The sequence below is a fragment of the Oryx dammah genome, unplaced genomic scaffold (assembly GCF_014754425.2).
Source record: "Oryx dammah isolate SB20612 unplaced genomic scaffold, SCBI_Odam_1.1 HiC_scaffold_21, whole genome shotgun sequence".
Taxonomy (NCBI): Eukaryota; Metazoa; Chordata; class Mammalia; order Artiodactyla; family Bovidae; genus Oryx; species Oryx dammah.
The window spans coordinates 31,033,138-31,060,007 of NW_024070205.1; the positions used below are offsets into that span (position 1 = coordinate 31,033,138).

General features: G+C 62.7%; 1 protein-coding gene across 1 annotated transcript; it reads left to right on the forward strand.

The window, feature by feature from the left end:
- The first annotated feature begins 2,293 nt into the window (after positions 1–2,293).
- ARHGEF16 (Rho guanine nucleotide exchange factor 16) lies at positions 2,294–26,213 on the forward strand. The gene is made up of 15 exons (XM_040264182.1): positions 2,294–2,409; positions 10,541–11,144; positions 12,880–12,925; positions 13,914–14,083; positions 15,685–15,741; positions 16,160–16,320; positions 18,708–18,860; positions 19,019–19,148; positions 19,885–19,959; positions 20,240–20,332; positions 22,492–22,643; positions 22,826–23,014; positions 23,905–23,978; positions 24,506–24,607; positions 25,572–26,213. The coding sequence occupies exons 2-15, from the start codon at positions 10,560–10,562 to the stop codon at positions 25,709–25,711; spliced, it is 2,127 nt and encodes a 708-aa protein (XP_040120116.1). The 5' UTR covers positions 2,294–2,409; positions 10,541–10,559; the 3' UTR covers positions 25,712–26,213.
- The last annotated feature ends 657 nt before the right edge of the window (positions 26,214–26,870 follow it).

A 26,870-nucleotide genomic window follows, 5' to 3' on the forward strand; every position in this document is an offset into this window, starting at 1 on the left:
GGGCCACACAAGAGCCACCTTAACAAGGCCTCTTCCTCTCAACTCTCAAGGCTGAAAATGTCCCCGGGCTGGTGAGGCCCAGACATGTGGGTGAGCTCCGTCTAATCCGTACTGCCCCGTCTCCTCCTGGCCTGCTGAACGGTGCCCCGAGGCCAGGCACAGAGGCACCCCGACACACAGGAGCAGGGTGCAGGCTGCCCTCTATGGGCAGACCACCTCCCACCCTGGGAAGCCTGCATGCCAGCAGGAAGACAGAAACAGGTTAGCCAAGTAGGATGCTCGTCAGAGGCAGAAACGAGATTAGAGAGGCCGGTCATCTTCCTGGGCCACTGCAATGAATGACCACAAAACAACGGAGACACATCCTCTCCCAGCTCTGAGCAGGATGTCTGAGATCAAGGTGAGGGCAGTCTCTAGGAGGGGATCCTTCCCGCCTCTTCCAACTTCTCAGCATCCTCTCGACCCGCAGACACACGACTCCAACCTACGTCTCCATCCACACCGGACCCCTCCCTTCTGTCTGGGTATCCAGCTCTCCTCTTCTTATCGGATTTGGGGCCTAATCAGGTAGGCTCCTGTCTCAATCACACCTGCAAAGACCCATTTTTCAAATAGGGATACATCAATGCTGCATTCAGCTCTCAGGGCAGGGAACAGCCGGCCTGGAAGCCCGGGACGGGAAAGAAGCCTGGGCGCTGCCGAAAGGGCCGTCTGCTCTGGGCTGACCCAGCCCCACACACCCTGGGTCCCAGCCACAGGGTGGGAGAGTTCCAGAGACTCACCCCCACCGGCAGGTGAGCAGAGGAAGAGGGCTGTGCAGTCAGCCCCGGGTCTTTCTCCCCACGCCCGTTACAAGACCCTCAAGCTGTTTCTTTCCAGTCATCAGCCCTGGGCGTGGACGCTGGGTTATTTCATGTGCCATCATCTAATCTCTGCTTTACAGCAGAGGCCCAGATAGGCCAAGCCATCTGCTCCTGGTCCCTTGTCCCCAACAACACGCTCAGCCAGCCAGAGGCCAGCCTCAGGTGGGAGAATGAACCATGAAATGACCAAGCCGGGTTCTGAAAGAAGGTTTTAAAGGAAAGCATTGCGTAGGGGTCAGGAACCCTCCAGGCCTGGGTCTCCCCATCGGCCAAGACCCTCCAGGACTCCCCCAACCGCTCACTCCTGCCTTCTGGGCCTTGTGGTGTAGTACCCAAAATGACCTCTGGAGGGAAGCACGTGCCCAACTTTCCCAAGAGCTGCCTGGAAGCAGTCTATCCACCCAGGTGGCGTGGCAGCAGGGCATCAGCCATTAGCCCTCACCCAACACAAACAGATGGGAGGAAGCCACAGGCAGTCCCTGAGTAGGCTGAGAGCGGGCTCTGCTATTGCTGCCCTGGGTTGGTGTGAAGCTGGGGTTTTGGGGTGGTGGGTGACACAGGGCAGGTAGAATGGAGGGGGGAAGGTGTGGGCCCTGCCTGGCAGACGGGCAGGTCAGTTCAAGCTCTGTCCCAGCACACCTGTCCCAGCCTCCCGCGCCTCCTGCAGCACCAGGAAGCCAGATTCTTGAAACTCCATCTAAGGGACTGTTGCAGCCTCTGCCCAAGGGACTCACCCTGACAAGGCCTGGAAAGGTCGGGCTTGGAACCCAGACTGAGCTTCATGCAGGCTAACAAGATCTGACTTCCCAGGCTTCAGCGACCTGATCTGCCAGGTGGGGATGACGCCGATGAATGCCGAGAAGGACAAGGGAGTGCTCTGAACGCTCCAGGGCCGCCCTCTGGCCGCCATTCTGCGAAGAATCCAGAAGGTGGGGTCATTTCTGCAGCAGGGGAGGCCTTGCAAACCTTAGATTCCCCACAGAGCTGGTCGGCTTCCAGGAGGGCTTCCTGGAGGAGGGGGCAGCCCAGCCGGGCCAGTAAGAAGAAACTGAGTCGCACTGGGGAAGCCGCGTAGCCCTGGCCGCACCCAAGCAGGCGAAGCCCAGCCCGAGGGAGTGGGCGTGGGGGCGCGACGTTGGGGGCGGTCCCGGAGCGGCGCTGGCCTCCGGCGGGAGACTCTAGACTGGACTCAGAGGTGCGAGCCCGCTCGGCTGCGAGTCACGTGGGCTCCCGCCGGCCAGGTGGGGACAGTGACGCAGGCAGCGCGGCCAGGTACCTGGGGCGCACCCCGCCGGCCCCTCCCACCGCCGGCACTCGGAGCCAGAGCGGCCGGGCGCGCGCCCCGCCCCACCTGGCCACCCACCTGGCGGGGCCGGAGCGCCGCCGCCTCCCGCTGGGCCGCACAGGAAGTGTGGGGGCGGGGACGGGGAGGGACCAAGCGGCCGGACAGAGCGCCGGGCCGGGAGCTGCTGCCCTCTGGGGCGCGGAGCCTGGAGGCTGTACCGGCTGACGCGCTCGTAGCTCCGTCCTCCGCCCCGCAGCGCAGGTAAGCCTGGGTGCAGGTGAGAGGGGGAAACAAGTGAGCCTGGGAGACAGGTGAGCCGGGGAAGGGACAGGTGAGCTAAGTGGAGGCAGGAGGTGAGCCTTTGGGAGGGGGCGGGTGAGCCTTTAGGAGGGGGCGGGCCCCTTTCCTCTCCTTCGCTTTTCCAGAAAGCCCCGCCCCGGGGGCCGCGACATTTGCGGCTCCCTCCCTCCGCAGTGGCTGCCCAGCGAAGGCAGGGGGAGGGGACAAAGCCTGGCTGGACCTAGAGCCCCTGACCCCACTCCTGGGCTTCAAGCGTCCCAGCTGCCTGCTCCCTTTTCTCCTCTAAGCCCTAGGGGACACTCCTCCCCGTGGAGGGGAACTCTGCAGCCCACTGGGGCATCAGGGCTGAGAGATCCATAGGAAGCCCCTGGGACCTTTGAAAGCAAGTGGAGGGAGGGAGCAAACGACCCTCCCAACAACTCTGGAGAATCTGTTGCCCAAACCCACTTTGGTACCAAGTGTAGCAGCCCCAAGAATGAGGACTCCTCCCCACCCTGGTGGGCAGACGGAGGGGACCTGCTCATTCTGGGCTAAGGAGGGTGAGCTTAGGCTCCTGAAGCTGTGGGTCCCACTGATCCCAAGACCCCTGTCCTCGCTGCCCAACCTCCGTTTCTGCATCCCGGAAACAAGGATCTGTTTTGAGATTGAGCTGAACCTCAGCTCAACAGGGCCCCTGTTGGTGGTCGGGGTAACTCCGCATTCGACCTGGGGGTGAACAGTCTGTACCTCTTGGTGTGGGGCCTCAGGGGGTGCTTGTCAGGCCAACCTGTCTACCCTGCACCCCCATTGACTAGTGCTTGGACGTGAGGGCTCCAGGTCCAAATCCTAGCTCTGTGTGACATAAGTTAGTTAAACCCTCTGGCCTCAGTTTCCTGTCTGTGAAAGGGGAGCAGTTAGGTGCTGACTCAGCCGAAGCTGGCTCCTCTTTTGGTTGCTGCCCTGATGATGCCCACAGGCTGTAGAAGCCGGCATCACATCTTGAGCACTACCCAGGGCTTCCCCGGGTCCTCCCTGGCACTTGCAGGGGGGAGTGGCAAGCTAGCAGAGGCCCCTCCCCCCACCCCCTCTTACCTGGGCACCTAGGAGAGAGGAACTGGGAGCATGCCAGTTCCCCAAGGGCTCCGATTCCCCAGGGGCTCAGGGAGGCGGGGGATTGTCTCTGACCCTACACGGAGATTCTCTTCACCTACACGGGAGGAAACCAGGTGCAGAGGTGAGGCGGCGTGACATGGCTTGCCCCTGAGACGCCTGTCTGTGCGTGACCTGTTGGGCACGGCACTCACCACGTCTGGGGCCCGGAATTTTAGTTTCAGTTTCTGAAGGGATCTCAGCTGCTTGTCTCCTTTGCCTGTGGCAGTTGCCTTGCCCAAAGCCACTGACCACCTGTATCAGCGTCTTTATTTCCAAGGAGAGTCACTGCTCACCCAGGCGTCCCATTGGGGCAGCGAGGATCTAGGTCAGGACGGGGCCTGGCTCCTCGCCCAGCTCTCCGCTGACCGGCAGCCTGACCTCAGCAGGTCACATTCCCTCTGCACCTGGTTTCCTTGCCTGGCAGAGCAGGGAAATATCCGCCTTCCAGAAGATCAGTGAGGGGCGAGACACAGGGGGTGTGAAGTATTTGGAAGATGCCTGAGGTCACCTGTCCAGGCTGTCCAAGTCAGGGCTCTGATTTCTTATCTGGGGCTCCTCAGAGGAAACAGTGTCTGTGCCAGCCAAGCCTGGCACAGGGACTGGGTTTTTGGGGTGGCTGTATTGAGAGACAGGATGGGAGCCATTGGCCAACTGAGCCAGGAGGGTGGTTTCCGTGATGCCTGTGGTGCCCAGAGGTGTCACAGGTGCACGAGGCCCACCACCCCCCTCCCGCTGCCAGGCCAAGGGCGGCCAGGAGCATCTTCCAGCCCCCATGGAGGCGGGTGAATCTCCAGTTAGCTGAGGCAAGGTTTCTCTGCCTCATCACTGCGGACAGTTTTTCCAGATGATTCCTTGTCGTGGGTGGTCCTGTACCCTGTAGAGTACTGAGCAGCGTCCCTGGGGCTCTACCTGCAAGAGCCCCCAGCTGTCCCAGCCGCCTTTCAGACAGACCTGTGTGCTGTGTGGTTTATGAAGCCCACTCCTGCCCTGGATTCCGTGTGACTCCCAGTCTCCAGCCTGGCCAGGCAGAATTACCTGAGCACAAGGCCATCATGGTGGGTCAAGTTTACCTGAGCAAAGATGAGGTCATGTGAACGGTGCCGGGGAGGCCGAGCCCCACCCTGCCCCCCAGGCAGGGTCTCATCAGCCAGACCTAGAGGAAGAGATGCCCCATGGATGGAGGTGCCGCGGTGACCTCACCCGAGGAGTGGCAGGTCCCATAGTCGGTGCTGTGTGGATCCTGGTGACTGTAAGAGCTCGGTGATCAGAGCCCCAGGCCAGGCAGGAAGGCTCTGCTTCTTCAGGGCAGTCCACAGTGTGGCGCAGAGCCTCCTGGGGTCCAGGAAGCCCATCTTTCGGGAAGAACACGGGCTCAGGGGGTGCTGGGCTGCCAGGGCCCCTGGGCCAGGCCAGCCTGAAAGGCAGAGTCAGGTCAGGGCCAAGTGCAGCTTAGGACTGGACAGGCTGAGTCAGGTCACCTGAGGCTGCCGGAGATGTCTCCGCCTCCACCTTCAGCGCCCCCGCCCCCTCCTCCTGATCAAGCCCCAGGTGCCCCTTACCCAGCTCTGCATGTGCACTGGGGACACAGGGAGGCTGTGAAACAAAAGTACTAGTCGCTCAGTCGTGTCCAGCTCTTTGCAACCACATGGATTGTAGCCTGCCAGGCTCCTCTGTCCATGGGATTCCCCAGACGAGAATACTAGAGTGGGTTGCCATTTCATTCTCCAGGGGATCTTCCTAACCCAGGTTTCGAACACAGGTCTCCTGCATTGCAGGCAGATTCTTTATAGTCTGAGCCACCAGGGAAGGCCCTTACACACCCACCCCTGTACGTGCGCTGGGGACACTCAGAGGCTGCTTAGTGGCACAGGGGGAAGCTACTGCTATGGTTCCCAGGACCCAGCTGTGGGGGCCTCCCCAACCCCCACTCTGAGTTGAAGCCAGCAGGGTGTCACCCGGGAGGGGCCACAGGTGGGTCTGGAGCCTCTGATGGTGCTGCCCTGGTGGATTCTGCTTTCCTGAAGCAAAGTACCAACCGGGCTAGTTCCCCGCCCAGCTCACCAGGGCCTCTTCAGGGAGATGGGGTCCCAGGAGAAGAATAGGACAGGTGCCCACGATACTAGCATTCATGTGTCAGCTTGGGAATTGAGCCCAGCTGTTTGTGGGGACGTGGACAGGAAGTCATCCCTGCCCCTGAAGGATGCACAGGCTCCATGGGGGAACAGAGGGACAGATGGACCACACACAGCCCCCGCCGCCATGGACACTGGTTGGGGAGCTTTCCAGGGATGCCTTTGCTGGGGAGCAGACTTGCCTCTGTGGCTCGAGTGGTTGCTGCAGGGTGTCTGGCCCCTCTCAGTGACATTGTTGCCCAGAGAACGTGGCTGGCATTGAGTCTGTGCTCTGGGCCCTCCCCTGTGCTGGCTGCAGGACACCAGGTAAAGGCCAGCATCTAGTGAGGATGATGAAAGAGAGGCTCTTAGAGCCAGTTGGTTGGAGGAGAAATCCCGAGACACAAACTCAGCAGGGAATCCCAAAGAGCCTGCCAGGCAGAAGTGTGTGCTTGTGTATATGTGCTCATGTGTGTGTGCCCACAGGGCACACAGGTCTCCCACCAGCACTTGCCTGTCTCTTAAATAGAAGCCAATGGGGATGTTGAAACAGCATGTGGAATCCTTGAAACAAGAATAGGCTTCTCTGCGTCAAGAGCAGGAGAGAACTCTTGTTGGGACCATGAAAACAAACGTTTGGTGGAAGGCAGGAATCTCCCACAAAGGAGGATGAAAGGCAAAGGAGAGAAGAGGTCTGAAATGAGGAGGAGGTCTCAGCAACAGCTATTCCAGAAAGAGACCAAAGCATCAGGGGTGGGAAAAATGATAAAAGAAACAGCACCAGAAAGCATGCGGACCTAAAAGGACATGTGGCTGAGCCCGTGGCTCAGCCAGTGAACGCATGTTGATGGCTGCATCCATCCTGTGAGCAGTAAAGCAAGGGCCCCACCATCAGGGACCAGGGCTGGGGAGCCTCCGGTCGTGACGCGGAGGTGAAGTCAGGCCAGCGTCAGTGTCTCATTGGCAGTGGAAGCTGGAAGCCAAGGGAAGAAGGCTTCTCCATTCCTGAATAAAATCATCTCCAGTGAGACTCTCTAGGCACAAAGACGACATTTTCAAAGGTCTCCTCCCGTGACCCTGCTTTGGGAAGATGCCAGGGGGTGGCCCATAGCTCAGTGGGGAGGGAGGGAGGAAAGGGGAGGACCAGGCTGCAGGGTGGGGGCCAGGGTGCTGACCCCTAAAAGCAGGCGAGGGACGGCCTAGCAAGGGCGGTCTGATGCCTGGACCCCATGAGCACAGCATCCAGATGCCTGGGGCAGGGGCACTGGAGTGCATGGAGAAAATTAACGGGAGGAAAACCAGCCAGTAAACAAGAGGGAATTATTAATGGGAGGGAGGCTGGGCGGGCCGGGCTAAGACAAACACCCACAGGGTATGGCCGACTGGGGCTGGAGCTTCATCCACTGAGCTGGAAACAGTGGGTGATGCCCACAAGTAGGAGATGGAGAAACAGCAACTGAGCCTTATTTGAAATTGGGAGAAAGCTGAGAAGCCGGGAATGGTGCTTTGTGGCAGGCAGGGTGGGGCGTGAGGAGAGGACGCCTGTCTGGGATGATCAGCCTCTTGGTGGTATTGGACTTTTGAACCTATGCCCAGGCATCTCTGATCAGCTAAACCCAGGGAGGAAGAAGACAGGCCCTGTGATGGCCACAGCCCCAGGAGCCAGCTCCAGCCGGGCCCAGGCTCTGGGGCTTGTGCAGAGCGGGATTGCAGCCCACACGCCTGGCGCAGTGCTCCCCTCCTTCAGGCCTGGGTTCCGGGCTGGTGGCACCCCAGGCCTGTGGGTGCGGCCGCCGTGATTAGAACCCAGGTCACACCCAGTAGGGGCTGGCCTGACCGGCTCCATCTGGTACCTTCCAGCTCCAGAAGAGACTTTGTCCTCTCCTGGGAGAGGCTGTGCCACTGGCCAGGTCTGGGCCAGGGCTTTAAGGAGGGGTCAGGCTTGGAGCCCGAGATGGGGAGGAGTCGGGGAAGAAGGAAGAATGGGGGCCAGGGCGGGGGGTCCACGGGCACCACAGTGTTGGTGCAGGCCTCTCAGTGCCCGCAGCGAGTTTTTATAACAGCGTAGCAGCCCTGCAGTAAATACACCATGGCTAGAAAAAGGGACTCAGGGCGTCTCCTGGGCACCCACTCGGGTGCATCTGCTTCGTGTTTGTTCACGCTCACATGCGTGTGTGCTCAGTCGTGTCCGACTCTGCAACCCCAAGGACTAGCCTGCCTGGCTCCTCTGTCCATGGAATTTTCTAGGCAAGAATAGTGGTGTGTGTTGCCGTTTCCTAGTCTAATCTGCTTCTTGGTATAGATGAAAACCTGCATTTCTCAACCAGTCCTGGGTACTGTGCAGCCAAGTTAATAGGGGAGGCTGACTGGGGGAGGTATGGACCCGCCCACGGCTGCCAGTGCCCAGGGAGGCCTAGGGTGGCTGCCCTCCTCAGCCTGGTGACTCAGAATGTCCCCAGGAATGCGTGGGCTGTCGCCCTGCTTGGGGGTGGCCAAGGCTCCAGGGCCAGTCCCTCCCTGCAGGCCCGGAAGCCTGAGCCACACACGCCTTCCTGGGATGGTTTTAGTGGAGAACCTATGAGCCGGGGCAGAGAGCAGAGCGGAGAGCCAGGCCTCCAAGGGAGGGGGTGCAGTTGTTCCAGCTGCCTCTGTAGGTGGGAGAGGGCAGGATTCCCCCTCCCTCCCTCCCATAGAGCTGCTGGGTGAACACCAGGGTCAGTGTCCCCCCCAGACCCGCAGGGAAAGTGGCAAGGGATACCGTGGCGAAGCTCTGAGCCGAGGCCCCCCGCCAGCAGGGCCACCTGGGCTGGTGACTTAGTTCTCCATCTGAAACACAGGCTCCCACCCTTGACTGGCCTTTGTAAATTTAATGTTCAGAAGTTCTACATACATTAATATGAGAAGTGGATGAATGGTGGCTGTCTTTGTTTCCCTTAAAAGTAAACAGGAAAGAATGAAAGGAGCTCCTTCCCTCTGTGTTATGTTTTGATCCTGTGAGGTTCTAAACCACCAGCTGATCCTCTTGAGGCTCATAGATGACCTTCTCTTCAGCACTAGTGATACCCCCAGCTGTTCGGTGGCCAGGCCCCCATTCAAGCACTACATGTACAAGCTCCCCGCCCCTCCCAGCAACCTAAGGAAGCAGGGGTAGGGTGATTATTATTGGGCCCACTTTACAGATTTTGAAACCGAGGCACAGGGAGCCGCAGAGGGAAGTGACAGTGGCAATGGGAGAGAAGATCCTCAGGATGGATTGGTCAGTGGCCCGAGGCTGGTGCCCAAGAGGCCCAGGCTGTGGCAGATGGCATGGACCCATCCACACTGGCTAAATGATGTGCTCTCAGACAGGATGAGCCAGTCTGTGCTGCAGCAACAAGTAGCTCCATCAAGTGCTTAGATACACGGGGTCCGTGGGGCCCTGCTCACCCCAGGCCCATGGGACTCCATCCCCGCGCACATGCCCGCTGTCCTTGCTGCTGGGGAAGGCATGGCGGGAATCTTGCGGCGGTTTCTGAAGTTTCTGCCAGGAGGGACATACATCCTTCTGCTCAGGCCTGGCCATGCTGGGAGGAGGGAAGTGGGTGTACTGGTGGACAGATGGGACAGAGGGCTGCCTGTTGGGGAGGGAGTGGGCTGCCAGGCCAGCTGAGGGCTGGAGGATGGGGGTGGTTGGGGACAGAGAGGATGAGAGGGCCAAGGTGGGGCAGGCTGCTGGGAGGGACAGGCTGGACCATCCGAGGGGATGCAGGCAGAGCCAGCTGTCCTCGGAGGCACCCAACACAGGCCACAGCGATGCCCAGGGAGCAGCAGTGTGTGCTGGGGCTGCGGGCTCAGGGTCAGAGCTCTGCAAATGTCTCCTCCCTTCTGGGTTCCTGTGCACACAGTGACCGTGCCTGGCAAGACTGGAGATGGATTGTCGGCCCTGTCCTAAGTTCAGAAGCCTGGGAAGGGTGGGCGTGTCTCGGGACCCAGGGAAACGTGTAGATGACGGCCACGGTGGCTTCGCTGTGTGTGGGGCTGAGAGTCAGGGAAAGGCCCTGTAAACAGCAGACACGGTGGCTTCGCTGTGCATGGGGCTGAGAGTCGGGGAAAGGCCGTGTAGATGGCGGACACGGTGGCTTCGCTGTGCATGGGGCTGAGAGTCGGGGAAAGGTCGTGTAGATGGCGGACACGGTGGCTTCGCTGTGTGTGGGGTGGGGAGTCAGGGCAGTCAGACAGGCCTGAGTTCAGATCCTGGATCTGTTGCTTCCTGCCCTGTGTCCCGGGTGGGACTGGCCCCGGCCTCTCTGCCCAGTGAGAATGGAGACATGGTGCCCCTTGGGCTCGATGAGATCTCACACCTACACCGGCCCCTCAGCCCTGCTCGAGTACCCCAGAGGGTGTAGCCATACTGTCTGCTGCAGGCCTCGGGAAAGCCCAGCAGGCAGCACTGTTCATCCTTCTCCTGTTGACCATGGGAAATGGTGCTAGGAGGCCAAGTGGCTCTTCCAGTCCAAGTCTTTGGGGTCCCAGGCCACAGACCTGCACTGCTATGAGCTTACCCCCCAGCAGGGGGAGCACAGAGGCCTCGCCAGGCCAGCCTCTCTGCAGTCTGTGTCTACCTGGTCCCCAAAGCTCAGACAGCCTGTCGTCCACCTGGGTCCCTGCAGGTCCCTGCTGTCCCGAGCTTCCCCAGGTGCCTCTGGCCAGCTGTGTACTGACTTCCCTGGGGACTCCTGGAGACTGTGGGCAATGTGACAGCCAGCTCGGCTTCAGGTGGCAGGACCAGCCTTTGACCACCGAATCCTGGTTGACTGTACCCCAGGCTCCGGCTGGATCGGGGCTGCCCTCACCTCCATCCTTTCCCCCAGGGTCCTGCGGCCACTCAGCATGTCTCAGCGGTACTCGGACAGCTCTGTGGAGGAGAAGCTCCTGGAATACCGCTTCCACTCGGAGCTGCGGCTAGATGCCAAAGGGAACCCAGCATCCGGGCTCCCAGTGGTCCGCAGCTCCCTGCACAGCAGGAGCAATGCCGCCTTCCAGCCCGACACCCCAGCACCCCCAGAGCCGGCCCCTGAGTCCCAGGAGCCCAGGACCGTCATCCTGAGCACGCAGAGCCCAGCAGCCCTGAAGATGGGCACACAGCAGCTGATCCCTCGGAGCCTGGCTGTGTCCAGCAAGGCTAAGACCCCGGCCCGCCACCAGAGCTTCGGGGCAGCCATGCTCAGCAAGGAGGCTGCCCGGCGGAACCCCCAGCTCCTCTCGGCCCCCAGCTTCTCCCTGGATGACATGGACTTGGACACGGGTCCTGGGGGGATGCTGAAACGAAACCTGAGGAACCAGTCCTACCGGGCAGCCATGAAGGGCCTGGGGACTCCGGCCAGCGAAGGGGTCCCCGTCCAGCTCACCCCCAAGCTCCAGGCTCTGGCTGAGGAGCCTAGCCAGCCTCCTGCTCGGCCTGCAGCCAAAAATAAGGTAGGAGGCCCATCTCTCTGGTCACTGGTGGTTGGGGGGGGGGTCTGACCACACCTTCACATCATCATGCAGGTGCCCGCTTGCACAGGCTCCTGGGGGGATTCATTCCTGTTAGCCCAGTAGCCAGTCTATGAACAGAGCGTGAATGTCCCCATTTTATAGATGAGGCGTCCCGGCTCTCAGCCACAGCGGGAGCAGTGTGTGGGGAGGGCCCTCTGAGCCCCGGGAGGGAGCCAGCCTATCTGGAGGATGGGTTTCAGTGGTGGCTTTCCTGCATCAGCTGGCCTGGGATCTGTCTGCACAGGGCTTCCCTTCAGGGACTCGGGGGAGCTGCTGACAGGTCCAGAGTTGGACCCTCCCCTGCATGCTGTGCTTTGCTGCCCTGCCTGACAGCCAGCTCAGGGCTCCCTGTGCCCAGGATGCCATCCTGGCCACCTCCTCCACCACGGGCTCCTGTCCAGAGACCATGAGCACTGGCCCTGATCTGGGAGAAGCCCAGATCACCTGTCAGAACGCTGGTGACCCTGCAGGCAGAGGGGAGGGGAGGACCTGAGCCCTAGAGACACCCCTGGCCTGGTGGGGGAGGCGCCCCTGTCGTGCCTGCCTGAGAGCCCGGACCGAGACTCTCCACACCCGCCCAGGGCCAGGCCTGCGGGGTCCTCCTCATTCATGCTGGCTTCGTGCCTCCACCTGACACTTCCTGAGCCCTCAGCCACCAGGTCGACAGGCCCTGGGAGAGTTCCCGGGATGGTGGGGCACAGGGTGTTATGGGGCACCGTGTGCTGGGCTGGGGGTTGTCAGGGTGCTGAGGGAGCACAGAGCAGAGGGGTCTCCAGGAGCTCAGGGCCCAGTGGGGAGGGGTCCAGGAGAAAAAGGATTAAAGCAGAACCATAGACACAGGGTGGGGGCAGGTAGAGGAGGGGCCAAGGCAACAGCAGGCACCCAGACCTGGAGGCGGAAGGGATGGGGGTGCTGGGCGGGGGTGGGGTGGAGGGAGCGGGACAGCAGCCAAGTGTGGCTGGGAGCACCACGGCCCTGACCAGCATGGAGAGTTTCAGGCCCTAACTTGTTTCAAGAAACCAGCTCCCTCTTTCCTGGAATCCAGGGACCTGCGAGGTCACGGGAAAAGGATCCTGGACAAGGAGGCAGGATCAGAGCAGCAGCTGGAGGGTCCAGGGCATGTGGCCCCAAGAGCCCTGCCCACCCCCAATCATCCCTGCAGACCCATGCCCCAGCAGCTGCAGGGACCCCAGCCTGTGCTGGGACTGGATGCTCACATGCCAGCCCTGCTCCTCCTGCCTCCCGAGGTCCCAGACCTGTGGGGCACGCATGCAGCCCCAGCTCCCCACCCAGCACCCCTCACGGTCATCCCCTAGCTACAGCTGTAGTGCCCAGCCTCCCTCCAGGCCTGGTCGTGATGCCCCACCTTCCTGGGCATCCCCGTGTCTACACGCCTCCACCTCCAGGCAACCCTCCTGGACCTGCCCAGCCCTTGGTAACCTGCCCTACCCACTCTGAGCCCCGTCCCATACTGTCCTACCTGCCCTGGCCTCCGCTTGGTGGCCCCGCAATCCTTGTGGAGCCGACATTTATTGAGCATCTTCTGCGTGCCTAGCGGAGCACCTCCCATTGGGTGTGGTGTCATGCTTGGAGCGTGCAGTGGTCTCTGGGGGAGGGAAAGCTGTGACCCCCGCCCACCCCTCCTCCCACTGACCACCTGTGTGTCTCTGCACAGAAGACACTGGGGCGGAAACGTGCACACAAGGGCTCCTTCAAAGACGGTGAGTATGGCCAAGAGGCTGCCTCAGACAGCACTGCAGCCAGACTGGGCTGGGGGGCTGGTCTCACTGGGGCATCCGGGGAGGTGGTGAATGTGTTGGGTGGGATCCCTCCAGGGCCTGGTGGTCCATCTGGCCCTGCAGCTCTGATAAGCCTAGAAAGTTCCCTTGGACCCTGCCATGCCCAGGGTGGGGCAAGGGTAGACAGAGGCCCCACGTTCACTCGCAGAAGCTGCCTGTCGAGCACACTGTGTGCACCAGGCCCTGCCAGTGAGACCAAGGCCTGGGCAGCAGTCACACTGTCCACAGGACCCCAGTGTTGGAGGCTTGGGGCCATGGGTGATGGCTGGGCGTGGCAGGGCCCAGAGCAGTGCATTCACCCAGGGTGGGCTGCCTCCAGGATCCCCAGGGAGTTGGAAGTGTAGGTGCCCTCCCAGCCAGGATGTAGCCACTGGTGGGTATAAGAGGCTCCAGCTAGACAGGCCCCTCCTCAAGCCCCAGCCTCTGTGGACAGCACAGGCCTGGGCTTGGGAAGGCGTCAGGATCAGACCCCAGGAGAGCAGCAGCAATGCCCCAGGTCTTGGGGCCATGCGGGAGGGAGAGGCTTGTCTGAACCACCACAAGCTGGGCACCTGCCTGGTGGGGCTGCCAGGCACCTGCCCGGTGGGGCTGCTCTGTACAGCCACTGCGGAGCACCCTTGGCCCCCATCCAGTCCCCCACTACCCCCCCCCACCCCAGGCCATGCAGTTTGGCCCCTGACGTGCTCTGATTTGTCCGCTCAGCCCTGGTCCAAAGGTGTTTGGCACAGGGACACCCTGGGCTCCCAGCACCGCCATGGGAGCCAGCTGGCCCATGGGGAACCCACTCTGGGGGGCCCTGCACCACCTGATGCTCTCAGGGCCTCCTCGAGGGGACTCGACCTGCAGGTCCCTAAGGGGATCAGACCGCTCAGAGTCCCCAGGCCTGCAGATGACGCACCCCTGTCCCCAGACCCCCGGTTGTACCAGGAAATCAGGGAGCGAGGCCTGAACACCAGCCACGAATCTGACGATGACTTGCTCGATGAGCCCCCCAGCCCCGAGGGAACCCGGAAAGTGGACACCCCCATCGTGGTCAAGAGCTACCGGCCCCCCCAGATCACCTGGAGCCAGCTCCCAGAGGTAGGGGCTGCAATGGCAGGGAGAGGCCGTGGGTGGTCCTCCCAGTGAGGGGGAAGCCGCTCAGAAGCACCACATCTGTGTTCCCTTTTCAGGGGCATCTTGCTGGTGCCTCAGAGCTGGCCTGTCCCATGGGGCACCTTCAGGGGGCTTCTGGGGGAGAGGTTAGGGGCAGTTGTCATCTGTGTATGTGTGACAGGCATCCCACAGGTTAGCTTCATGCCCTCTGCTCCCTCCTCAGGCTTACCTATATGGAGCTATGGGCACAGGGCACCCCTTCCCAGGGCACTGACCCTGAAATGTGCCTGGAGGGTCTGAGTGAGGAGGCAGGAAGGGAGGGGAGAGGCCAGGCTGAAGCCACGTGCCACTACCAGGCCCCCCGCCACCTTCCACATCAGAAATCGGGGTTGGTCCCCTCAAAGCAGGGTGGTGGGGTCTCGGTGGAGAGTGTAGCTGAGACAGAGGCCCCCGAGCTCTAAGCAGAGAGTCAATTCTCACTCCCCAGGAAGGTGCAGCTGGCCTGGGGCACACAGGCTGCTGTCCCATCCCCTGGGAGCCAAGGAACAGAGCTGCAGGGCGGGCTGTGGGCGCAGTGGGCAGTGGGGTGAGGGCCCCTGGCTGTCCCCTCTGTCTGTGGTACGACAAGGTTCCTCATCCACACCCCGCAGGGTACGAGGGGGGCTGAGGCACTCCGACCACCTACTGAGCTCCACGACACTGCCTGCCGTGGGGTCACTGGCCAGGGAGGGCCCAGGAGAAGGTGGGGTGAGGGCAGACAGCTGAAAAGGGCTGGAAATGCATGTGTGTTTCCACCTGCCTGGGTCCAGCTGCCTGCGTGGACATGACCTCCGGGGTCAGAGCTTGGTCAGGATGCTGCACCCCAGAAGGCCATCTGAGGTTCTGCTCTCGATCACTTGAGCTCGGGGAGTCTCAACCCAGCCTCTGGGCCGAGGAGGGAGCTTGGGACTTACCTTCCCAGCCCAAGCGCTGGTGGCAGCCTCTGCCCAGGCTGGTAGGGAGGGGAGAAGGATCGGGTGGCTCTAGTCCTGTAGTGGGCTCTCCCGACGGTCTGCAGGGACACAGTGGGCATGCTGTGATCGAGCGGGCCACACTCTAGCCAGGGCAGCTATGGGCCAGGGGGCCTGATGGGTGGAGAACAGGGCAGTGTGCCTTGCTGGAACACTGTTAACCCTACCTCCCAGGCAGGGTGCTGACTCACCTGGCCCAGGTGTGCCTGAGTCGTGGCCCTGCCCCCAGCACACCCCTCAGCTTTCCCAGGGCTCTTTGCCTCTCCACCACCACCACCTCCCACCTGCCACCCCAGGCAGCTCTGTAGGGCAGAGCCCCCTCCCCACTTCCAGTGCCTGCTGGCCTTTCCCTCTGGACACCCATGCTCTCTCTTGGCTGCCCCTGGGCGCTTCCCAGGGGAGGTTTCCACGGAGAGGAGAGACATGGGTGATGGGACTGAGCAGGGACAGGCCAGCTCAGCAGTCCCACTGTGCCAAGCCATGAGGGGCGGCTCTGCCATCCATGCTGGCTCTGGTCCGACGAGGGGATGAGCATCTGGGAGGTACATCCTGTGATTCAAGCCTTGCTGTCTGCAGGTGGTGGAGTCAGGCATCCTGGACCAGCTTCCAGCCGAGGAGCGCAAGAGGCAGGAGGTACGGGGTGGGCAGGTGTGCCTGCTTCTGACAGCCCAGGCGGAGGCAGGGACAGCAGCCATGGTGATGTCACCCGCTCACTCATTGGCCGCCTCCTGGTACCAATGATGGCTGATGCCCTGGGCATGGTGAGGGTTGGGAGTGACTACCATTACCCACTTTCCACACGAGGGTGGGAGTCCTTGCCAGAGTGCAAACCCAGGAGAGTGGCTCACCACCCGGCCCCAGCCCCAACAGCTGTGCTGACAGCCCCACTCATGTCCTGTCCATGGGGCCCAAGTCCTGCGCCCCCATCATATCCCCACAGCCTGAGTGCTTGTCACCAACACACCCTGGGCCAGGCCCCCTGTGTGGTGGGGTGGCTCCGGGCAGGGCCAGGGGACATGGCTGCCCCACATCCGCTCTGCTCTCACCCCAGGCCATCTTCGAGATCCTCACGTCCGAGTTCTCGTACCAGCACAGCCTCGGCATCCTGGTGGCCGAGTTCCTGCAGTCCCGGGAGCTGCGGGCGACCATGACCCAGATGGAGCACCACCACCTCTTCTCCAACATCACAGACGTCCTGAGCGCCAGCCGGAGGTGAGGCCCAGCCCAGCACCCTGGCAGTGGCCCAGGCTCTCAGGAGGGTGGGAAGTCCGGGGCTCCGAGTGACCCTCGTCTGCAGTGTGGATGGACCTACCATCTGCGGGGGCAGGAAGCACAAGAGCCTCAAGGGCCCTGCGGCCACCAGGAGCTGGCCCCAGGGCGCATGAACGCAGAGGGCCAATGATGAGGCATGAGGTGCCTGCGGAGCAGAGCGGGCGGGGGCAGCCTTGAGTTGCAGCCCCGGGGCATATTCCACAAGGAGGCGTCTGGGGCCCGGCCCAGGGCTCTGGTTGCAGGGCCGGGAGGTGGAGGAGGGGCCGGGTGCGCAGCTGCAGGCCTGCCTGGGCCTGTGCGTGTGTACGTGCGTGTGTATGTGCGTGTTTGGCAGCAAGTCTGTGTGTCTGTGTATGTTTACTTCCGTGGAGGGTGAGGTCCAGTCAGCACCCATGTGGTCCAGCTCCGCACTGCCCTGCATCCTAGGCATCCCCATCACACTCTCTGCGGTCTCCCTGAGCTCGGCATCCTCTCCCTAACCTAAGGGGTGGGTCCCACGCCCACCCCCTTGCAGACAGGGGCGAAGTGTGGGAAATGATCCATCTCACTGAGCATCCCCCATTCTGCTGCCCCAGGGCCCCCATGGAATCCAGGACCGTCTCATCCCTGGGATGGCACTTCCCGCGGGACTCCAATGACCGGCCATGGGAAGTCTGAAGGCCCTGACTCAGTGAGGGCCTGGGGTGGGCTCCCCCTTCCGCAGCTCTGACCTTTGTCCTGTGTCCCTGAGCGTGGCGGGGCTGAACACATGGACCCTGCTCTCTGCTCTCCACAGACCCCAGGCTCCATCCCTGCCCCCTAGTGGGGCGTCCCAGCCTCCCTGACCCCTGACCTGGCCCTGGTAGCTCTTAGACACTCCCAGTGGCCTCCCCAGAAACTGGCTGTTTGGGGTCAGCTGCTGAGGGCCAGCTATCCTGTGAGAGGCGCTGACCAGTGTGCGCTGCCTGTGCACACAGATGTGTGTGTGGTCCTGCATCCAGGCAGCCAGGCCTCCCTCTCGGGGTAGGATCTGGGGGTGGGGATCCCCATCTGCCCCAAGTGAGGATTCTCAGAATGCTCCCACTTATAGGAGGGGCAGCCCCTTCATGAGTAGAGGGTCAGGCTGGGGCCCACCCCCAAGCCAGGCCTCATTCCCCCTCCCTGAGACCCTCACCAGGCTTACCAAGGATAATAAGAGTCCAGGGCCCCAGGGGAGGGGGCCACAGATTGGTGCGGTTTCCTATCCTCCTCCGGGGTAGAGGGACCTGTCACAGGTCCTGGGTGAGGCTGCTGGGGGCTCCTTGGTGTCCTCAGAATTGGAGCCGGGGCCCTCCTCCCTACCTTCTCCCTGCTCCCCCCACTCACCCCGGGAGGATGGTAAGGACCCTGCTGGACTGGCTGCCTGGGCCTGGTGGCTCCTCACAGGGGTGTGGGCCAGCCAGTGTCCCCGTGTGGGGCAGATCTTGGCTCGGGACTCTGCTCTCTGCCCTCAAAGGTCAGCCGGCTGTCTTATCTCCCAGACACCGCCCCAGCTGGTCCTGGCAGCCCTGCTCAATAGGCTCTGGGAGTCGAATGTGGGTAGAGAAGCTTGTAGCTTGGAGCCCAGGGTTGGTCCGAGCAGCTGGCATGGGAATGAGCCTCGGGACAAAGGGCTTTGCTCAGGGACAGAGCTCTTGGGGTGGGAGGCCCCTAGCTGCCTTGGCCAGGGCCTGGTCATGTGATGAGGCTTCGGGGTCCAGCACCTTCTGGCTGTGCAGGGTGCGCCCGAGGCTCCAGCCAGCAGCTGACACCCCCAGAGACCCAACGCGGGTCCAGCCAGGCCCAGCCACAAGGCAATGGCTGCCTGTGGGAGCGAAACCCTAGGCAGCCCTGGGTTAGCACCAGCCAAACTCATTTATCTTCATCTCCCTCCCGAGTCCTGGATTACGGATGAGCCTCAGCAGGGACCCCAGCAGGAATTGGGGGTTCGCAATCACCTGCAAGGAGCAGAACCCCTGCCCCAGCCCTGAGCTGGGCAGAGGGGGCCAGGCCTCCAGGCAGATGTGGGCAGTTCTGACCCAAGTTCTAGGGAATCAAGTCAAAGCGACAAGTTCTTGGTCCTACCTGTCTGCATCCCATGATGCCAATTAGAATCTATGCCAGAATCTCGCAGGGAGTGGCCTTGGATTTGGCCATGGGTATACGCCCAGTTATTTCAGGTTTCAGGAGCAGATCTGGGGTTTTCCCAGGAGCGCCTTGGGCAGCCAGCCCACCCTGTGTGCACTGCAGTACTTGTGTGTATGTACTTGCCCGTGTGTGTGCACGGGGCCGTGGACAGACCAGCCGCTCCTGGCCCCCCACCCCCGCAGATTCTTCGAGGACCTGGAGCGGCGGCACAAGGAGCAAGTGTGCGTGGAGGACATCAGCGACATCCTGGAGGAGCACGCGGAACATCACTTCCACCCCTACATCTCTTACTGCTCTAACGAGGTCTACCAGCAGCGTGCCCTGCAGCGGCTGACGTGAGCCGGCCCCGGGTCTGCAGGGTGGGAGGGGGCCCCGGGAGGAGCAGGCCCCTTGCCTCACTGCTCACAGCCCAGCTTCTGTGGCTTCCCTCCGATTCCAAATTCTGGACCAGCCACACTGCCCGCTGCAGTTGAGACCTCGTTCTCTGTTGCAGAAACAGCAACGCCACCTTCCGGGAGGCCCTGCGGGCAATCGAGCAGCGGCCGGCGTGCGGGGGTCTGCCCATGATTTCCTTCCTGATCCTGCCCATGCAGAGGGTCACCCGGCTGCCCCTCCTGACCGACGTGAGTGCACAGCCCTGGCCCCAGCCTGGCATCACCCCTCCTGACCTCGCTGAGTGTCTGTTACAGACTTTAACTGCCACGGTGACCATGGCTGCCCACAGAGCTCTCTCTGCTGGGAGATGCTCCAGCACTTGGCCGGTTTTGTTCACTTCCTTGGTGGTCACGGGGTGCTTTCATGTCCTGAGTCTGATTTGGTGTTCCCCAGACCCCTGCTGAGCGTCAGTCCAGGGTTGTGGCTGCCTCCTACCCAGAGCCCCTCAGTCAGTTTCCTGTGTGGACCTGGGGTGACCCAGACACCGTCACCATCCCCAGGGGCTCCCTGGAGTGGCTCATGCTCTGAGATGCCAGCTCATGGGACAGAGGGGTTTGTGGGGGTGAAAACTACACAGGCATACACAGGTACACAGGTGTACACTCATGGCAGGCTCAGTGTGCATGCACTCGTGGGCCCAGCTGAATTCTGAGAGGCAGCCTGTGGCCCGTGCTCCGTGGGTCAGCGTCCCAGGCAGACAGGATATCAGACCCTCCAGGGCCCTCTGGGACACGAAGAAATAGAGGCTTCGGGCCCTCCCTGCTGGAGGAGGACAGCCAAGGACTGAAGGGGTGGGGCCTGGCAGGAGCCCTCTGAGTGTCCCCAAGGTCTGGCTCTGGTAGGGGAGCCCCTGCCCCAGGGAGACCGCTGAGCCAGGGTACAGGAGGCTGCTCGTGGCTTCTCATGGATGGTGTCTTCCTGCAGACACTCTGTCTCAAGACTCAGGGCCACCCCGAGAGGTACAAGGCAGCCAGCCGTGCGCTCAAGGCCATCAGCAAGGTGAGGAGGGCCCAGGGGTGAGGGTGGGAGGTGGTATGTGAGGTAGGGACCCAGCCCAGCCTGATGGCAGAGACCCTGAGGGCGGGGCAGGGAGGGTTTCCAGGTGCTCCCTCCCAAGTGCTGGTGGGGAAACTGAGGCCCAGAGAGAGTGAAGCTCACACAGTCAGTGGGCCTGGGCAGGACGGGGCCTAGGGCAGCCATGAGGGCGCTGTGGGCGGCCAGGCCAGGCTGGACGGGGGGTGGGAGTGGGGTGCCAGGCTCTTCCGTGCACACCCTGCAGCTGGTGAAGCAGTGCAACGAGGGTGCCCACAAGATGGAGCGCACGGAGCAGATGTACATGCTGCACACACAGCTGGACTTCAGCAAGGTCAAGGTAGGTGCCCCCGATCCCGCCCCGGCCCAGGCCCTGCTCTGAGGTCAGGGGTCACCGTCCCCAGGCTGCAGGCTGGAGGCAGGCTTCTGGAGGTGACCCCCCACCCCCACCATGAAGCCTGGGACTGAGCTCTGCCTCTGCCTCTCCAGCCCCTTCCCCACCTGAGAGCAGCCCCCTTGGCCACAGGGCCCAGCTCCAGCTCTCCTGCCTGAGGCTGGCTGGGCAGCCGGGTCTGTCTCCAGCCTGTGCCCCCACCCCCAGGGCTACAGGAGCAGAGGGCAGACCCGGCGGCTGAGTTGGGGGAGCTGGCAGGCCCAGTCGCAGGGTTCACCCCGGGCCAGGGCTCCTTGTGAGCTGCACTGGGAGCCAGGGCTGGCTTACCTCAGAGCCGCTCAGTCTTCCCTGTCCCTGGCGGGTCTGGAGGTCTGGTAGTGGAGGTCTCGGCAGCCTACAGCGCCTCCCAAGCAGGCAGAGCTCAGACCTCTGCCCCCACAGCTCCCCCACCAGCCCACGGACTAGCCCATCTTTGTGTGGTCCAGGGGCTGCCCTAACTGCTGCCCATGGCAGTGGGAACTGCTGGCTGGAATCATGGCCTGAAGGCAGCCTCTGCCCCCAACCCCATACTGACCTTGCTGCTCTACCCTAGCCTGTCTGCAACAGAGCCCTGCGGGCAAGAGGGGTGGGCAGAAGACTCAGAGGGAGCCTGGGGCAGCTCTGTGGGCGGGGCCTCAGCTTATCATCAAGCAGACTGAACTGCTGATCTCCAGTCTGCAGAGGCAGCCAGGCAGGCTGGAGCCGGATGGGAACCCGCCATGGGCAGGTGGGAAGACTGTGGAGCCATGGAGGGAGGACACAGAGGCTCAGATAAGGGCAGCAGGGTCCTTGAGGGTGGGTCAGAGTGGGCTTCACAGAGGAGGCATTTGAACCTTTGGCCGAGGTCCTGATCCTCTACGCGGCTGGGCAGCAGAGATCATGTTTAGAGTGAAATATGTTCCCGACCAGAGCAAAGACCCAGACTCAGGCCAGGCTGACCCCTGAGCAGGGCTCTTACCCACTACCCCCATCTCTCAAAACTGGAGGGCTTGTGGGCAGGGCAGCAGCGAGCCCAGGTGGGGGCGAGGGGGCTCAGAGCCCCCGGAGGGGTGGGATGTGGGGTGGGGCATGTCTGGGGAGCAGAGGCTGGTGGGCAGGCTCTCCCAGCTCCCCTCAACCACCTTCCTACAAAGTCTTCTCTGTCTGCCTCTCCCCATCTCTCGCTAGCTTAGCAGGCCAGAGCGTCGGTGCTGGCCATGTTGATGTGAGACACACGTGGGCAGGGGCAAGGTGTCCTGCCCGCCTGTGCCTCTCACATGTCCCCCTTAGCCCAGCCTGTTCTCTAGGCCGTGGAGGGGGAGGAACTTCATTTACAGGAAAGGCCCTAGACACCAGATGTGGTCCTGCACATCAGGGCTCCTTGCGGTCTGCATAGGTGCGGCCAAGCCTCCTGGTTCAGGGGGCCCTTCGGCAGGTGCCCAGTGGGCCCCCAGACCTGGCTGGAGGCAGGACAGGCCTATCCTGGGTTGCTGGGCAGGATCTGGATCCTGGCCTGGCACAGAGCTACTGCCCCATGGGGCTCCTGTCCACAGACTGAATGGCCCTTTGTTTGAGGCCTGGATATTCACTCTCATTTCCTCAGTCCAGCCCCAGGGAGGCCTGGTCACCCTGTTCTCAGAGGCAGGGCTTTGTCCTCTCAGCTGCAAATCCCTGCCCCCCAAGACTCATCCCAGGAGCCCCTGAGAGACTCACCCCAACTCTGCGTTGCCCCCTAGTCTCTTCCTGCCCCCCAGGACTCACCCCATCTCTGCTCTGCCCCTAGTCCTTTCCTGCCCTGCCTCAGGACTCACTTCATCTCCGCTCTGCCACCTAGTCCCTCCCTGCCCCACCCTCAGGACTCACCCCATCTCTGCGCTGCTCCCTGGTCCCCCCCTCTCCCCCCCCAGGACTCACCCCATCTCTGCCCTGCCCTCCAGTCCCTTCCTGTCCCCCCAGAACTCACCTCCATCTCTGCCCTGGCCCCTAGTCCCTCCCTGCCCCGCCTCAGGACTCACCCCATCTCTGCCCTGCCCCCAGTCCCTCCCTGCCCCCCTCAGGACTTACCCCATCTCCGCTCTGGCCCCCAGTCCCTCCCACTGATCTCTGCCTCCCGATGGCTGCTGAAGCGTGGGGAGCTCTTCGTGGTGGAGGAAACCGGGCTGTTCCGGAAACTCGCCAGCCGGCCCACGTGCTACCTGTTCCTGTTCAATGACGTCCTCGTGGTCACCAAGAAGAAGAGGTGGGCCCCACCCCTGGGTGCCAGGCTGCATGGTCCTGGGATGGGGAGCGGTCAGCAGCTGTGGCCTTGGAGCCGGGGCGGGTGGGCTGGGGCCAGCCCTTGAGAGCATCCTTCCAACTGTGTGGCCCTCAGGCTACCCACAGACCCCTGCAGCATCTGGCCAGCCACCTTTCTCCCTACAGCGAGGATAGCTTCATGGTCCAAGACTATGCCCAGGTGGACCACATCCAGGTCCAGAAGATGGAGCCCTCGGAGGCCTCTCTGCCAGGGGGTGGCAACCGCAGCTCCTCTGTTCCGCACCCCTTCCAGCTGATCCTCCTGCACAACAGCGAGGGCCGCCGGGAGAAGATCCTGCTGTCCTGCGACTCCGCGTAAGACGCGAGGGCTTCCTGGAGGCAGGGGCGGCCCTGAGAGCTCCGTGGGGATGGGATGCCTGATCCAGGGCTCCCGGGTGCTGCACTGTGCCAGGGACAGCCCAGTTCTCATGCGGTTCACTCTCCTGGGGTTGGGGAGGAGATGCCAGGTGCAAAATGTGTGATTGAACAGTCCTTTGTGTCCAAGGAGGTGAGGACTAAGGGGAAACAGGCAGGGAACGGGGGGTGCCTGGTGGGGCCCCTGGGGAAGGAGCTCCAGCAGACCCAGGAGGACAGCAGGGCTGCAGCACAGGGTGGGGGCAGTGGGGGGCAATGAGGTCAGAACAGTGGGGGGACCAGCACACAGAGGGGTACTGGCCATGTCTCCACACTCCACCAGCAGGGCCCCTTCCCAGGAGGGAAGCCAAGGCTCTGTTTCCAACAGCAGACTGCCGGTGGGGCAGGGTGTTCCAGACCAGCTCCAGGAAACAGGGCCGCCCAGGTTGTGGGGGTGCAGCCGCTGCCCGAGTCTGTGGCCAGAGGCAACTGAGCTGGAGTGGACTGGCCTGTAAATCTGTTTCCCAGCCCCGGCCCTGCCTGGCCCCAGGTCAGCCTGCCCGGGGGAGGCCTGCATGCTGCTCCTTCCTGAGTGTGACTTCCTGCACCTCGGCCCCACCCCAGCGCAGTGGGTCAGGCCAACCAGGGGGGCCACCCACTTAGACCTCCTACTCAGGATCGGCTCACCAAAGGGTGCCTGGGCAGCATAAATCTTCATCCCACTGCCTTCACACCTCGCAAGCTGTGGGGGCTCAGGGACCCCCATCTTCCCACCATGTCACACTGGCTGAGGGGCATGAAGCAGAGGTAGAATCAGCCTCAGGCTTCACTCATGGGCCCTCTCACCCCAGGAGTGACCGCGCACGGTGGATCACGGCACTCACGCAACGGGAGAGGCAGGCGCGGGGCCCCCCAAACAAAGGAGGTGAGAGCCTGCCCCTGCAACCAGCAGGGCTCACAGCCCCTTCCCTGCCCGGGGGCAGGGGTCAGCCTGGAGTGAAGAGGTGCTGTCCAGCCCCCAGTCCACCCAGCAGTCTGCCCCAGGGTGACCTGCCAGGTAGGGGCCCCACCCCAGTTACGTGCGTGTCCATCTGGGCACAGAGACCCAGCACTGGCTCAGGACCTCGTCGTCCCGGCTGCCAAGTGACGGGGGAAACTGAGGCCAAGGAGCTGGAGTGGATTGGCCCATAGAGCTGTTTCCCAGCCCCAGCCCTGCCTGGCCCCTGACATGCCTGGAGCGCCCTCTGCTGGTGCTGAAAGCGAGAGCAACAGGTCCTGAAGCCTGGGAGGGGTCCTGGCTTTAGTGGAGGAAAGCTGCCCGGTGACCATGTGCTGGGACACCTGGGGGCCCCCGGCCTCCACCGAGACCAGGCCACAGGGGGTGCGTTTGGACAGGAACCCTGCCCACCCCCTCCCTGGAACAGTCCTGCCGCTGATGCCTGCCTTCCCCAGACCTACTCCAGGTGGAGATCACTAAGGCCTACCTGGCCAAGCAGGTGGACGAGATCACACTGCAGCAGGCGGACGTGGTCTTGATCCTGGAGCAGGAAGATGGTGAGCACATGGTGATGGGCCTAGGGGGTCTTGGGGGGGTCGACGGGCCTGGGGGTGCACGGAATGGGGAGATGGACCTGGGGGGTGCATGGGGGATGATGGACCTAGGGGGTATAGAGGGGAGCAATGGATCTGGGGGGGTGCACAGGGGGCCGATGGATCTGGGGGTGTCACGGGGGGGGTGATAGATCTGAGGGGGGTGCATGGGGGGCAATGGGCCTGGGGGGGTGCACAGAGGGGGGAGAGGGACCTGGGGGGTGTGCACGGGGTGGGGGGAGATGGGCCTGGGGGGTGCATGGGGGGGTGATGGGCCTGGGGCCCACTGGGCAGGGGAGTGATGGGCCTGGGGCCCACTGGGCAGGGGAGCAATGGGCCTGCGGGGGTGCATGGGGGCGATGGGCCTGGGGGCTGTACACAGGGCGGGTGATGGGCCTGGAGGGTGCACGGGTGGGGGACCATGGGCCTGGGGTTTGCATGGGGCGGGCAGAGAGGAGGGGCCAGCAGGCTGGTGCTGAGTGAAAGTCTGAGAACCCTGCCCACAGTCCAGAGCACACTGGTGTGGGCAGCTGCCCCAAGACCCCTAGAGAAGCAAGCACTACATGGGCTCACACTGGGTCCAGGGACCCCTTCAACAGCCTCCCTCAAGGATGTCTTCACATGAACCAGTCTCGGGCTCGGAAGTGGGTTCCTGGGCACTCTGTGTCCTAAGCAGGAGATTAGCCCCTGCGAGCAGCTGCTCAGGACGGGCCAGGTTGGTTGGAGTGAGCTCAGCCCCTGAGGCCAGTGTCGGGGCCGAGCACCTGCTGGAAGACCAGCTGTCCACGTGACCTTGAGCAAGGTCGCTGATTTGGGCAGGGTCAGCTCCAAGGGATGCCTGACCCTGGCATCTTCTGGAATGGTAGCTCTGAGGGCTGAGGACCCGACTTAGGGGCCCCACCCTCACCTGCCGGGTGTCTTGATCCAGGATGGCTCTATGGCGAGAGGCTGCGGGATGGAGAGACGGGCTGGTTCCCCGAGGACTTCGCCCAGAGCATCACCAGCCGCGTGGCTGTGGAGGGCAACGTGCGCAGGATGGAGCGGCTGCGCGTGGAGACGGACGTGTAGCTGGGTCTGCCGGCACCTCACCAGGCCAGGCTGCAGCCGTGCAGTGTCAGTCCATGCTCCAGCAAGTGGCCCCACCTGTTCCTAGGGAGTGCGGTGGGCTGGCCCCTGGGGCCTGAAAGGTCCAAGGCCCTGTGGGCTGCAGCATGGGCTCTGGACACTTCCAAGGAAGATGGTCACACGACCTCGGGGGAGCATCCTCCAGGCGAGCTCGGGAGCCGTGCCAGCCCTGGCCCCAGGCTATGTCCCCGGGAGGAGCCCTGCCTGACCTGCTCACTGGCCTCACCCTCCCTCAGCTCCTGGCTGCCCTGTCCTGTCCCCTGTGCACCCAGGGGGCAGTTAGGCGGTGGGTGTGTGGGAATCACCTGGAGGAATCTCCCTCCCAGCCTAAGTGCCCAGGGCTGCCCCATGTTCCCAGAGGTGGGCCAACTGGAGGAGGTGACCCTGCGGTGCCAGCACTGAAGCTGTGACTTTGAGACATTAAAGTATTTCTTTAACATCTGGATTTGTGCATTTGTGGCCCCAGCAAAGGCTACAGCAGTCCCTGCAAAATTCCCAAAGTGCCATGTAACTGGGCCCCCTGTGTGTGGTCACCTGTGCTGGGCCCCAGGAGCTTGTCTGGGCCCACATTCATGGTCACCCTATGCCAGTCCTTGGCCCTGCCCATCTCTCCACCTGGAACGTCGTAGGCAGGGCCATTCCCATGAAGCCCCTTGAAGCTGAGCCTGGTCAGTGGGTCTGGGGACTCGGGGACATGGCAGAAACTGTGGCGGAGCCCCACTAGGGTGACCCCCATCCCTCCCCTCCCTTAACGGCCCCACTTCCCAGCCGGTTTGCTCACCAAGGACCCCCTGGTACTTGTAGGTGGGTAGAGGTGTGCTGGCCTGGCCTCAGGGCAGGGGGAGAAATGTCCTGCTCCCCAGGAGAGGGTGATGGCCAGCTGGTGGCAGGGTTCTGCTGGGCTAGGTGTGAGAAGGATAGGTCCACTCTCCTGGGAAGCCCCCTGCCAGCCCTCCCAATTCCCAGCCCATGCCCAGTGCCTCTCTGGGCCCTGGCAGTATTGTCCTTGGGGTGGGGACTCCCAGTGTTCTGATGATCTGCCAGAGCCCTGCTGGGGCCCTGTCATCCTTATGACAGCCGGGGTGTGGATCCCTGCTGCGAC